The sequence below is a fragment of the Delphinapterus leucas genome, unplaced genomic scaffold, assembly GCF_059928025.1.
Source record: "Delphinapterus leucas isolate spDelLeu-1000000601 "Yukka" unplaced genomic scaffold, BTC_Dleu_Yukka2 spDelLeu_asBTCV2_sq81, whole genome shotgun sequence".
Taxonomy (NCBI): Eukaryota; Metazoa; Chordata; class Mammalia; order Artiodactyla; family Monodontidae; genus Delphinapterus; species Delphinapterus leucas.
Window position 1 is genome coordinate 286,596 of NW_028322290.1, and position 14,846 is coordinate 301,441.

Sequence of the window (14,846 nt, forward strand, 5' to 3'; positions counted from 1 at the left end):
AGTAGAAATATATAACCTTTCAACTTAAATAAAAACAAGACTGATGAAATATCAGCTTTGTTCCCATGTCATCCATGCTAAGGAAGAAATAATAAATCAGCTTTTAAGATAGAATTTTTTACAATGAGAGATAAAAAAACAAACAAAAAGAAACCCTAACTGTTTATCCCATGAAGGGAGAAAAAAACAATTTGAAAAGTCACAGTAGAACTCTCTGAGGATAATATTTAACATCAATTTTTTTAAAACAGAATTTTAAGAAGCTGGTTTTGAATTGTTTATAGAGTTTCTAATTAGCATGCTGAGGAAATACAGGGTCCATCTTAATCCAGAAGCAAGTAAAAAGTTCTGACTCTTAAAATTCTAGGCTCTAGAGTAGGTGCGTGCTGGTGTGCTGGTGTGTATGTGTGTGTGTGTGTGCACATTTGCTGTGTGTTTTCAATAAACTCAAGAGTACATAAGGTGTATGTTATTACATGGTAACAATTCTTGAGCAAGTCTAACTGAAGGTCAGTAGCAAACAAGTAGATGCCGCTTGGGTGGCCCTCCAAACTCTCAGGTAATGCGCAGATCTGGCTTGGCATTCATGTTCTGCTTTTAGACATAATGCATTTTTATGTTCTTGTTAGCACTGAAAGACTAACTTGAATATTTTGCAACTGATGAAATGGACAACAGAGCAGTAACCTAGAGTTTACAAGTATTTGGGGCAGTAAAACTTTAGTTCTAGATTTAACTTGGATTTTAGTCCTAATTTAACTTGGACTTTCTACAACGCATTTTTTTTCTATAAACTGGAGGTATATACCACCATAATCCTAAAAAACCTGTGACTTTGGGCTTCAGGGGTCTAAGCCTTCTCTCTAAGTGACTGAAAGGTACAACTGGATATTAGACCTGTCTAAAAATTGTCCTTTTCTGTCCTCATATACAAGGGTTCAGCTTGATTTTTGGATAGCTGTCATTAAAAAAAAAAAAAAAAAAACGTGCAAAGAGCTAATGCCCTTTGCTACAAGACAAGACAATTTCTCCTGGACATGCAGTAATAGGAGGCAATGCCATGTGTTGGAAGCATGCACATATTTTATGATAGATATTAATCTGGAGGCTAACAGCTAGGTGCTCTGGTTGAAGTAGTTTATTTCAAACATACATATAATGTTAACCCACTTTGTAACAAAGCCTTCAACATTTCATATGCAAATTCGTTTTTCTTTCTAGTTTAAACCCAAGGAAATCCCTATAAGTCTTGTCTCCAAAGAGAAAATATAAAGAATTCATAAGATTAAAGAGTTCTTATCAATTGTATAAAACACTAGAAATGTACTAACTAGACAAAAATGTAGACGTCTAAGAGACAGAAAAGTAGAGGACTGCACTGAGATTGCAATCCTGAGAAAAATACATTATTTCTAAATGAAAAAGTAAAAGGAGATAGTATAAATTAAAGCCAGAAGAAAAATTTTAAACCTACAAAAATACGAGTCAATACAAAGTTAAAAACCCATGAATTTTACTATATACCCAAAAGATTCACAAAAGATCTCATGAATATCACAAATTAAAATAAAACAAAAGCCAGAAATATTGTTTTCCCCAAATTGTACTACTACCTGCTTATTGCTTCAGTGGTAAGAAGAAAAATTATCTTCAAATAGTTAAATTGTATACCTACTTATATTTTAACTCTTAGGTGGATCTTGTTATATAATATATATTATCTCTAAAGAAAACTTGTTGATTGTTTATTTTGGCATCTCTTAGGAAATTCCTATTTAATTAGATAAATCTCCTTAGAGAACTCTTAAATAAAAATAGATGCAAATATAGTATGTTTCATATCATTCATTTTAGACCTCTAAGAGTTGGAAAAGCTCAACCTGGAGAAGAAACTAGTTTTATTGAGGGAAGAAACTACTTTCCAGTTTAGAAGAGGAGGGATTATCCCATTTCTGTAGAGGAAGCAATCGGGAAGATACAAAAAGAATGATCCTTGCCTAGTGCTAAGGCCAGAACTACTGTGAATATTGTACCAGATCTTGTAAAAACAGCCACTGTGCTGGCACTCACAGGCCTGGGTCATGGTGTGTTCAACAATAAAACTTTGTTCCAAAGGACGGAACTCCTTTGGGCCAAAAAGCTTTCACCTGCATTATTCCATTAACCTCACTGTTTTGTTATGGGAAATGTGTTTATTTTTTGAAATGACATTGAAATATATCCTTAAAAGAACACTTTAGGTCTCAACAAGATTCTCTTCTCTTTCAGCCAACACATTACCTTTTAGAAATCAACAGTCTACTTCTTTCTTTAAATCATCACATTTCAAAGCTGTAGCAGCTAATAAATGTTAATATAATTTTTCCAAAACTGCAATCTCCCTAAATTTCTATGCTGTCTTCTTTATGCTGTCTTTTCAAGGTAAAGGTATCTTTCCAGTTTTCTTAGCATTATCAGGATTATGGATTTTGTTCATTGTTAAAGTTCGTTATTTATGGACATAAGTTAATGTAAATGCAAAAATATCTTGTATTATTCACAAGCTGGCTGACTTAAATCACTCGCTCTTAAAACAACTTTACTGCTCTCCAATCTGTTCAAATGCACGGAAATATAAATTCAGGATGATGTGGCTTTTCTGCAATGCTTTCTTTTCAGGCTGCAGTCTACATGACAGCGTTATATTTTATCCTTGCTGCTGTTGTTGGTCAATCTATAAAATCTCTCTTGAAGACCCCCAAAACAGCTTGTAATTTACTTTTACTTTTGGTGACTCACTGTTTTCAAATTGCCATGTCTGACCATATCCCCCTTCCAGGGGAATTTATGCAGACTCTTGTTTTTTTCTTCTACATACTGATTTACTCTAACCTGAGCAATTTACCACTTCTACATCCATATAGTAGCTCAAATAAAATGAGTTCCTGTGTTAATCCCACAGTAAACCTCGGTAATTCTCACATCACAGGAGTTGTAAACGTTTGTTAACAGAAAAAGAATGTTTTTCCCAAAATAGCTACATAACTCTTAAGACTACTCAAATTCCTAAATAATCCTTTTTACAAGACCCCCGCCAACTTTATTTTGATACATTAAACATGTGAAGCCTATTTTAAAAGGTATTTAACAGTGACTTCATCAAAACAGCTTCCTAGTTGTTCTCATAATGTCTTTTTTCTAAAGTTTTCAAACTGCTTTTAAGCCAACTTGAATAGTGATGAATGTGAGCCGCTATCAAAACGCTTCAGAAGCATTCTGCCAGACAAGATGGGCAAAAATGTTCTAGATCTGCTCAATCTGACATTAGAGGTCATGCAACTTGAAAAAATGAAATAACTATTTCCAACACTCATTGAGCCCTTCATTTTAAAAATAGCTTCAGGGCTATTTCCACACTCTACATTTAATAATACAATTTTTTAAAAAGGATGTTAGGCTCGGTGAAATCAGAAACTGATCTGCCACTTAAAGCTGGTGAGTCTATTCTTAATGGGCCTCTGGTAGATTTGGGACACTGACGATAGCAGTTTCATTTAAGAACTTCACTAGTAAAAAGAATGACATCCGAAAAGGACTGCTGGGGAAGACAGGGAAGAGAAGACCGGAGTCTCCTGAGAAGAAAAAGAGAAACGATTTAAATAAAGTCGCTAAGGAGGAAGGAGGTGGTGAGACGCGTAGACAGAAGAGCGAGAAAGAAGATTTAACGAAGAAGTGAAATGGAGCGCAGAGGAAGGCAGAAGCTAATGAGGAAACAAATGGGAAAAGGTAGTGTTTTCAAACAGGCATGCACCAGGAAGGGACGAGTTACGGCCTGGAGTAGCCCCAGTGCTTTCAGGTGAAAGAGATGCTCGCAGAGAACAGGGACAAGCAGTTTACTTCCAGGCTTTGGAGCAAACTAAAATTCCCTGCCCCGAGCCTCTCCCAGCCTCGGCCGAGCGCGGAGGCGGCGGCTGGGGAAGGGACCTAGCCAGGAGCCAGGCCCGGCGTCCTGCTCCTCTGGGCTCCGCGGCCGAGGGAAAGAGGCGAGGATTAAGCGGGGAGAGGTCCCGGCCGCAGCTCGGCGGCACCCCGAAAACGGTCCGGGGCCTCGGCGGTGCCCGCGAGCCATTCCCCCTGCGGCGGGGCGCCCAGCGGCCTTACCTGGGGCGAGGGAGGGAGGCGAGGTCTAGGGCGTCCGCTCGCGCCCGCCGCAGAACCTCTCTGCTGCACTCAGCCCAGGCTTCCACAGGAGGCGCCGCTTCCCCCTCGGGGGCTTGGCCACCGCCTCCGCCGCCTCCGGGGCTGTTTACACCGTTGGGCCCCGCACGCCGCCTTCTCTCCACCCTAGCGCCGTTGCCGATTCGGCCGCCGCCACCTCCTCCGCCGCAGCCTCGTCTCTCTGGAGCATCTTCCAGCCACCGAACCCTGAGAAACAGAGACTCCAGCCGCGCCGGCAGGAAACTCCCCCGCAACTGCTAGGGGGACGAAGCGGTCAGAACACCGGCCGCTTTTCCGCCATTGAGCAGCAGCCTCTCCGCTCCTTCTGCCTATGCAGACTCTTAACCCATAATTGCTTTACTCTTTACCTCTGTTTCTGGGTTCTTAAATTATCTGTTACATCAGTGTTCTTCATTACTCAAATTATTTTTTCTTAGGAACTTTTCCTGGAAGTAAGTTCATGCTACTTTTGACAAGCAAACATTTGACTTCCGAAAGAATTCTTACGGAAATGGGTTTATATCCCAAATGCACCACCAAAAACCTTTGTGACCTTGCATAAACGTCCCTTACCATTTCAGGTGCTATCTCTGCTTGACTCCAAAGTGAACTGATTAAAACTATGAGCATCTAGCTGTTATGTACTTTTGTCTCAGTTTGGTCAATGAAACTCTCAAAAATCCATCAGATTTTCATTATTTTTATCATTAGCCTGTTTGTGGAAAATAAGTTACCATTTATGGAGCCAGTGTTCTCCTTTATTCCGGCATCCAATCATTGTAAATATTTCTCATGGACACATTCTTAGAAGGCCTATGAATAACCTGGCCTCTTACTGATTCTCCCTTTTGGAGTCTTACTAGCCAGACTTCCCCAATAACTTTCAGAGAGAGTTTTCCCCCTTTCTGGGTCTTCTTTTTGACTTCTATACGCCATAGAACTTTCAAAAGTCATCACACCAATACTAATATTACCACATACCCCCCAAAAAGCTCCAAGCTGTTTATGCCTATTCGTTAAGTTAATACTTTATCAAAACTTGTCCAATTGAGTAGTTTTAGCACAGATATTTTACACATTTTAGCACAGACATGCTCTGTTTAAGGCTGACAGATCCATTAGGAATTAACTTTCTGGTACATTTTCCCTCTGACATTTTCCTCACAACTGCATTTCCTCATAACTGAGCCATCAGTTATCTCTTGCCTATAGAAAGGCAGATAAGAGAAAAGAAAGCTAAGTGAGAAAAGATATGTAAATAGACTAGCACAATATTGGACACATAATAAGTATTCAATAAATGATAGCAAGTATTCTTACCCTTATCCTCACATTAGTTTATATGTATTAAAAACTGATTGCTGGACTCAACTCTTTACTTCCATTTCTCATTAGATCCTCACAGAAACCTTGGAGGAAGCGAGGTTTTATCCCCATTTTACAGGTTGGGAGACTGCAGCCTAGAGGGCTTAAGTACCTTAACTGAAGTCATATAGTCAAGAAATAAGCCTATATTTGTCACAATCACTTGCCCATGCTTTGACGTGACACCACCACCCATCATTTACCCAGCTTCACCAAGGTACTACGAAATTTTTTACTCTTATTCTCCTCTCTTTGCTTCATACTGCCATTGCCACCAACCCAGTCAAATTCACTTTTAATTTTCCAATGTTAGTGAAGGGAGTAGAAGGTGGAAATTGAGGTTAAAGGAGGAAACTTTAATGTTATTCAAGGATGACTTCATCTTAACTTCCAGCCTTCGTCTACCCATTCTCTGCTCCAGTCACACGCAGAGTATTTGCTATCTCTTCCATAAGTCTTGACTTTTCTTGTCTTTATGCCACTTTTCTTTTCTCCATTTGCAATGAATCTCCCTTTCCCTTGGTTCTTCACCATTTCTTACTCCATACTCTCCATTAAAATTCAAATCTACCTTTAAAGCCCAACTCATATACCAGTTCTGTCCTGCAGTCTCCTGGATCTGCCAAGTCAGAACTAACCACTCGCTCCTCCGTGCTCCTGCAATGGCAAAGATGTTAGAAGGGCGAGTGACTTTACAGCTCGCTCACCACCTGCGGGAAATATGTCCTATCTGCCCTTCCACATCCTTTCTCCACCCAATTCTATATGGATGGCTTGCATGGCCTATCTTAGTAAGTGTCCTTGCTCTGGCTTCTGTTTGGCTCACCAATGAAGAGTACCAATAGAAGATTGTAGGGAATGAAGGAGGGGAGTGAAGTTAGGGTATTAATTCTTGCCAAATTGCTGGGAGTTGGCTGCATCCCCCAACTAACGTATAGTGCTTCTCTGTGGGGCATCACAGCATCTTTGGAGAGGACTCTCTCTCCAGCAAGGCTTCCTTTCTCTTTCATCTCCTATAAAGTAGCCACACTTTTACTGAACCCAGGGGCACTACACTATCTCTTGATTCTCTACATTGGGCTCAATTTATCCTTATTGATGTACCCCTGATTTCCTGCTGAGACCCTGTCTGATGAACTTCGTAATATGCTCTTCTAAGCTGTTAATTTTACAAACCACATTATTACACTTATTAGAAGAATGTCTTCAGGATGTGTCAGTAAGCTCTGATTGATGATAATGGTAAACAGCTAGAATTTATGGAACATAAAGTATGCTTTGGTTACTCTCTTGAGTACACCGTGTGCATTATTCTAATTAATTAAAATCACTATTAGCTAAGCAAGGCACACAGATGCTAAGAGGTTCCCAGAAGTAACTTGCTCATGGTCACTCCAGTGTCTCAGTAGTGTTTAGGACTCAGATCTGTCCAAAGCCTAAACCTTAAGCTCTAGGTCTAAGCAGTGGGTCTCAAACTTGAGTATGCATCAGCATCACCAAGAGAGCTTGCTGAAACAGGTAGTGGGCCCCACCCCCAGAGTGTCCCAGTCTGTAGGTCTGGAGCAGGGCCCAAGACTTTCACTTCTAAAAATTCCTACGTGCAGCTGATGTGCTGGTCTGGGTACCAGACTTTGAGAACCACTAGTCCAGGCATTTTAGGTCCAGAATTTCAGGTGTTAGAATAATTTTCTGGTGATAAACTGTCGAAAAAAAAAAAAAAAAGCACTGCATTTTCCTGTTTGTAAGGAGGTAATACATTCAATCTTAAAGAGTCAATAATGGGGCTAAGTATTTAAGAAAGAAGAGTTATTCTCCAGGAAGATGGGAGGAGATGGACATTCTAAGGACAGGAATGCCCTTTCAGGAAACTTGCAAAGGGAACAGAAAAATAACATAGTAAGATTCTGCTATCCAGTGTTCACAGAACATGAGTGGGATACTCTTGACTGTAGAATGGGAAGCCAACTTTTGCTCACCATATACATACCTTATTCAGTACAAATGTTTATTAAGAATCTCCAAAAGCTAGACACTAGGCATCAGGGCTACACTGATAGAGCAGATAAAGTGCCTGGCCTCAGGGAGCTTGTGCTTCAGATGACGTACATCAGCTAGATAGACTGAATGACGGATACTATATTGGGTTCACACTTCGTCTCAAGAAAAAAATATATCCATAGACGTGATCCAGGAGTCAAATGGCAAAAGACCTAGCCTCAAAGCGAGTGTTAATTTCATTAAATGGTAGGTAAAAATTATTTTATATGCCGAGATAGGCTCTGCTTAAAAGACACACTATTCCTCCAAACGTATTATACAAGCCAGCTTACGAACCTGTGACTTTTTCTAGGAGAAGTGTTGCCTTCTTTCCCAAGAAGGGAGCGGTAGGGGTCGGGGTGGAATTAGTTTCATCATCAGAGGCACAGTCTCACTACTACTGCTCAGCTCCAATTCGCAACCTTCTGAATGGTTTCCAGACTAAGTCATTTAGCAAAGTGATGAAGAAAAAATGGCCCATTAATCTTATGATGCGTGTTATAACTTAACTCTGGGTTTAGCATAGGAAAAATATTATTTGCATTGATTAGAAATATGCTTTATGGCTGCATATATTATTCACTCTGAACATTCTAAAATTATTAGCTGGGTTGACATGATGAACTGCACAGGAGTACTTCTAGATGACATCTCAATGTCATCTGTTACTCACATCATATAGGTCTAGAAATCAATATGTATTTTACTCAATATGAGATCTTATTCCAAACACCAAAATATGCCTGTTTTTATTCGATGGTTATCATCATGAAACTACCAGCTAAACATCATTTAGAAAATTCAAAGCAAGTAAATTACTGTATTAACTGTCCAACTATGACTACGACTTTCCTCCACTTATAGCTGAACCTAATATAATGATCTGGTCAGTCTGACTAGGAGGATTTATTCATTAATTTACTCAAATGTTCTGAGGTATATTTTGAAGGACTTAAATTATGGTCTGGTTTGTAGGATCCAACAGTAAGCGTGCAGGTTTATCTCCTACAAGCTCTGTGACCTTGCCCAAGTGACTTAGCATCTCTGAGCCTCACTTTCCTAACCTGTAAAATGAAAACAATAATAGAACCCAAGTTGTAAAGCTGAAGGGAAAAAAGTAATATGGTAATGTATTTTGGCACAAAAGAGCAGTTACGCTGATGGTCATTATTTGTGAATACTGTTGCTAAGATTATTGAAAACCTGTTTTGTGTTAGGTGCTGTTCAAGGACTAGAATTTTAAGACTGTTCTTCACCTTTATCCCAGTTTTACCTGCAAAGTTCTGCCATGCACTGGAAAAACATACTGGTATTTCTAGGGAAGGGGACCACTCAGGTGACATTTTTGTTTCACCAGGTATATAAAGTATACAAAGGTTATAGTGTATCTTTTAAGTCCTTTGGACATCTAGTTACCTTTCACTAGAATGATTCTAGTAGATCCTGATAGATACCTGAGACAAGGTCAGGTCAGTGATGTTGGTACATTTTCTGGCTTAAGAGCATAGGGCAGAAACACAGGAAGAGAGGTCTTCCTTTTCCACTCCTGTTACTAAGAACCCTCTCGAATAATGACAATCTGAAACAGATCACTACATTGTTGCATGTTGTAGAATCAAAGCAGTGTACAACGCAAAGAGCACTGGCCTCCATTATACTTGCATTTCACTCGAGATTCACTTTTCTAGACCGTGGAGAAAGCAGACGTTCCAACACTTTCCAGGTACTGGAATATTACAATCTGGCAATCTCCACCACTGCATGTTTGATCACACTATTCCCTGCAAATGGAATGCTGTTCCATCAAGGTCAGATTGACCAGTGCAAATACCTGATCTTATTGTACGGTCAGAACCAAATTAACTTACTGAAATTCTGCCCAGCTCAGGGTCTACCTTCTCTGTGAAACCTCCTGTGAGATCCCAAGTTACAAACAACTCTATCTTCTTCAGAAGACACTGTATACTATATAAATAGTAATTTACATATAAATATATATATGTGTGTGTATTTCTTTGTTACATTAAGTTATAACTCCTGTGGTTTCTCTTCTTAACTAAACTGGACCCCCTTATCATCACAGTGGCCATGTACATCATTGTATCCTCCAAAAAATCCAGATAATAATATCATGGATATTATTACTCAATATCATGGATTCAGTATATAGTTGTTTAATAGAAAACAATTAACTAACCACTGCAGAATACTAGTGTCTCTCAAGGTGTGTTCAGTGGATCATAAATCCTATGAGACAGTCCATGAAGGAAAAGATTTCAAATAAATTTGGGATCTGTTGTCCACTGCATCTCCTTATCAGAGACTCATAATTCACAAGACTCGTAAAAAGCTCTGTAGCAAAGAAACTGTTGACTTAGTTTGACCCAGTATTTCTCTTACAAGAGTATCAGTTCTGGAGGTCAAGGACATTTTCCACCTCTAATACAACATCTCTACTGCCTAGTAGAGTGCCTGGCACTTAGTAGACACCTAATAAATATTTGAATAAGTTTCAACATACATTCCCCTTTTAAGCTATAGAAGAAAAACACAGTATATAGTAGATTTTGATTTACTTAAGGAGAATAATAATATGAATAGAAAAATTTACACAAATCATTTTGAAGTATATATATTTGATAATACTTTTTTCCACAAATCTACACAATTGCACATTTAGTGGTGATAGTAAACGAACTACATTTGCTTCTGAAAACTTGCTAAGAAGGATGGCTACTAAAAACTACAACTTGAACCCAAAACAATTGATTTAGTTCATTGGTCCCCACTCCTTAGCAGTTTTAATATAGAAGAAAATAGACGCATATATTTCTTTTCTGCCATAATATGACATCATATAAGGAATGCTATTTTATTAGCTAGAAATAAGATTTGCTTTTGTTATTTTAGTACATTTGATCACATAAGAATAATTCTAGATTTTTTCCCCTCCTGTGACTCTCATAGCATCCCCATCTAAAATAGACTTTGGAGATTTAGATCAAATGTCATATCAATTGTCCTAGACTGCTTACTATGTGCTTTCACTATAGATTTTAATGTCAATAGAGAAAGGAGGAGGAAAAGTCAGAGGGAAATGAAACAGGTGTATGCAACACCCCTCTCTACTACCGACATTTCTCAGAATTCTGGGGGAAGTTGCATCTATAAGTGGAAAGTTTTTCACCATGGAACTCACGGTGGTTGAACTTCTCGTGAAGGATTTTTTTTTCACTACTGAAGAAAAATATGTTTGATTTTACCATAACTGAAAAGTTCTCCTGTTTCTACTTCTGAGGTTTGCCCTCAAGACTACTGTTTACCTAATGGAAGAGACTGCTATGCATGGAGGAAAAAGTGCACCATTTGAAGAAAAAGCTGAAGGAGTGATATTCAGGTAGCTCCTCATTCCACCAATGAAAACATACACATAGATTTTCCACTTTACACCTCATTTTCCACCTTATTTTCATGATTTTGAAATGAATATGTAGGGTCTGATGAGTTTGTCAATAGTCTACAATTATTAGTGTTATTAAAATAGAATACAAATGATAAGCCATATGTAAAAATGCTGTGTGAATAAACTGCTATACTCCAAATAATACAAATGAGTGAATGGCAGTAAATGCTAAGAGGGATTAACAACATAAAGGATATTAAATAAATGATGACCGTATTTCTTTTTTTTTTTTTTTTTTTTGCGGTACGCGGGCCTCACTGTTGTGGCCTCTCCCGTTGCGGAGCACAGGCTCCGGACGCGCAAGCTCAGTGGCCATGGCTCACGGGCCCAGCCGCTCCACGGCATGTGGGATCTTCCCGGACCGGGGCACGAACCCGCGTCCCCTGCATCGGCAGGCAGAGCACTGAACCACTGCGCCACGAGGGAAGCCCTTCTCTCTCACTCTTACTCAACTCCTAAATAACTAAGAGAATATGCTCACAAATGGTAAGCATGTTTTGGATGTTCGATGTGTGTTTGTGGGAAAGAGCAAAAAAAAAACTGCCTCAATTAGGTCAAATATCATACAAGAGATGAATGAGATTAGAGATGGGATTGGGATTTGTGTTAGTTACTCAATAGCTAACCAATCACAGATATGACAGTGTAGTGCAATATGCAAATATACTTTTAAACAACTTCTCTTAAGTTATCTACTGTCTGTAAAGACAATCACACTCAACTGCTCTGCACTTAACCCCAGAGCTTCTGAGTTAGAATCTGTTAGAAATAGGTACACGTTTCATTGCTTTGGCAACATTTACATGGCTCTGCATCAGGCAATATAACTGCTAAGATCACACTCTGGGAATTCAGGAAAGGCTAGTGTCCAGTTCTGGTCGTTCTACCACCCAACTGTGATCTAGGGTAAATTCCTGATAAAAAAAAAAAAAAAAAAAGAAAAACCCTGAAGATGCTGAAACAGTATTTCCTACTTCACAGGGTCATCATGGGGTTAAAAGGTCATTAGGATAAAGTGCCTCTCACCCAGGAAACACTGATAAATGCTACTGATGCTACCATCATCATCATCGTGACCGATCAAGAACATATGGCCACATGGAAATTCAACATTCCCTGGGCCATTCACAACTTTCCTTTAAAGGACTCATATTCTATGTGGGGTCTTAACACCTTCAAATAACAGAAAATACAAGTCTTTACGCCTTTTTTTCTGTAGCTAATTTTGGCATCGTTCACCTCTGTCCACTTAAGTGTTGGTTTAGCATATTCTTGTCACACAAAGAAGCTACTTCCCAAAGAGAGGAACAATGTGTCAAGTGACAAAGACATTGAGTGAAGTCTTTCACATCCTAGATTGTCCACGGTACAGCTCAGCTGGTCTCTGGGTTGGAAGGCCTGGGTCTACTTTGCTCGTCTGTTACAGGGGAAGGGACATGGTCCTTAGCATGTGGTCTGTGAAACAGAGGCAGCTGCGGGTAGAATTATAACACAAGCAGAACTGGCTTCAATTCTTCCTTCTTAGGTCTTTTTCTTCTTGTTCAGCTGTTCAAGGAACTTGCCTGCCCTCTGTCCCTGCCAGGACGATGTTACATCTGCCTGGATAAGTAGGTCACCACTGTATATCAGGAAAGGTCTTATTTGTAATCATCAGGAACCAGATACGGCTAATTTGAGCAGAAAAGGAAACTTTTGGAAGTTTCTGGTTAGGTCTCAGTAACTAGAAGCAGACTAAACAACCGAAAGCCAAGGCTATGCTATTGCAATTATAGGATCAGGCCAAAGTGATGTTATAAGTCCTAGCTGGCCTTGCTACCAAGCAGGAACAGGAAACAGGAGGTTGACCCAGCACTGCTGGCCTTGCTTCTTTACATCATTTATTTGTAATTCAAAATCCAAGAGAGGGGTGCAGTTGGCCAACCTGAGGTCGCCCGACTGTTTTCCATCTGTAAGGGAGACTGAGCATGTGAGTAAACAGTGTATCTGACATGTTCAGCTTGTATAACGAGAGGAAGGCTCTGTTTCTCACCAAGACCCACAAAGTGGAAAATTCCCCAAAGAGAAAGGAATTTCAGATCAGATGCTTGGAAAGTTAAAAACAACAACAACAAACAAATGCAGATGTGGAATTAAAGACATGGAGTCATTAAGAACCTATATGTGGAGTGATTCAGACCTGAGTTCACATCTGGAGCAAGCTACTCAATCTTGCTGAGCTTCAATTTTCTTTAAAGGAAACAACGTGGAAGATGATATCCACATGTAACTTGTGGTACACATGAAGGAGGGTAGTACAGTATATGATGCCTGGCACATCCTATGCATTTTCTAAAACTACTAGTAGTACTATTATTATTGTTACTTATTATACAATTTATTGTAGAAATTAACAGGGAGAGTATTAATAAATGTTAATACAGTGCTAAGTGTCACATTTATGATCTCAACTAATTATTTGTTGATTCAACAAACATTCCACGTATCAAAAAATAACTTGTTAGTATGTATATATATATATATATATATATATTTTTTTTTTTTTTACAGAAGAAAAGAAACCCTGAGGCTTAGGAAGTGTAAACAATGTACCAAAAGTCACTCACTTAAGAGGTAATGGAATATTATTCAGCCTTAAAAAAATGAAGGAGATCCTTTCATTTGTGACCATATAGATGAAACAGGAGTGCATTATGCTGACGAAATAAGCCAGACAGGATAAATACGAATGATATCATTTATATATGGAATCTAAAAAGAAAAAAAGCCACACTCATAGAAACAGAGTAGAAAACTGGTTGCCAGGGGCTGGGGTGTGGGTGGGGAAAAGAGGGGAAGACTGGTAAAAGGGTACAAACTTTCAGCTGCAGGATGAATAAGGTCTGAGGATCTACTGTATAACATAGTTACTACAGTCAATAATACTGTATTGTATAACTAACATTTTCTGAGAGAATACAACTTAAGTGTTCTCACCAAAAAAAGAAAAAAAGGAAAAAGGTGTCATGAGCTGTTAGATGTATTAATTAACGTGATGGGAAGGATCCTTTTACAACAGATATGTATATCAAATCATCATGATATACTCTTTGACTATCTTACAATTTTGTCAATTATACCTCAATAAAACAGAAAAAAAAAGAGGTAATAAAGATGAGACTCCAATCCAGGATTATCCAGCTCAAAAAACTACACTCTTAACCATTACAATATAGTATCCATCCATATGTTGTAACTGTAAAATGCTTAACACAAAGGAAACGTTAAATAAATGGTATTTATTCTAACTCTAATGCTTACTAGATATTAGTTATGTGGTATGCTTTACTTCTAACTACAAGGGTATAAGGTGCAAATTCTTGCTACAGAACAGAAAAGCCCCTGTGGTACCCTGTAGGATAAACACAGTGCCTGTAAATCTCTCATCTCTCAACCCAGAGTCTCCTCAAGTTGGAGGTCTTTACCCCCTTTATAATGTGGGAATAATGCCTTTCCCACATTTGCACTGGGCATGAAAATCCATACTTCCAGGTGTATACTGAACCTCCATTTAGCTCCTCGTCACCTTGGAATCACCAGACCAAAGATCATTTATTCCATTAATATAAATGATCTAGGGATAGAAGTACAGAGTATACAGAGAGTGTTGGAGGAATCCAAACAACAAGTCCTCCACTCTCAAAACAAATTTTAGAGTTCCAAAAGTAAAGAGCAATGTTTGGAAATAAAACTAAAAATGAAACTAACATCTACAATTAGCCAAGTATTTATTATGGGCCAGGCTACT

The 14,846-nt window shown here is 38.9% G+C and overlaps 1 protein-coding gene across 1 annotated transcript in view; it reads right to left on the reverse strand.

The window, feature by feature from the left end:
- LOC149743772 (uncharacterized) overlaps positions 1-14,846 on the reverse strand; it is a 102,141-nt gene that overhangs the window by 66,989 nt on the left and 20,306 nt on the right. The window contains exon 4 of the mRNA XM_089906161.1: positions 4,141-4,404. Within this exon, the coding sequence (XP_089762287.1) occupies positions 4,141-4,404 (264 nt within the window). The remainder of the gene's footprint in view (positions 1-4,140; positions 4,405-14,846) is intronic.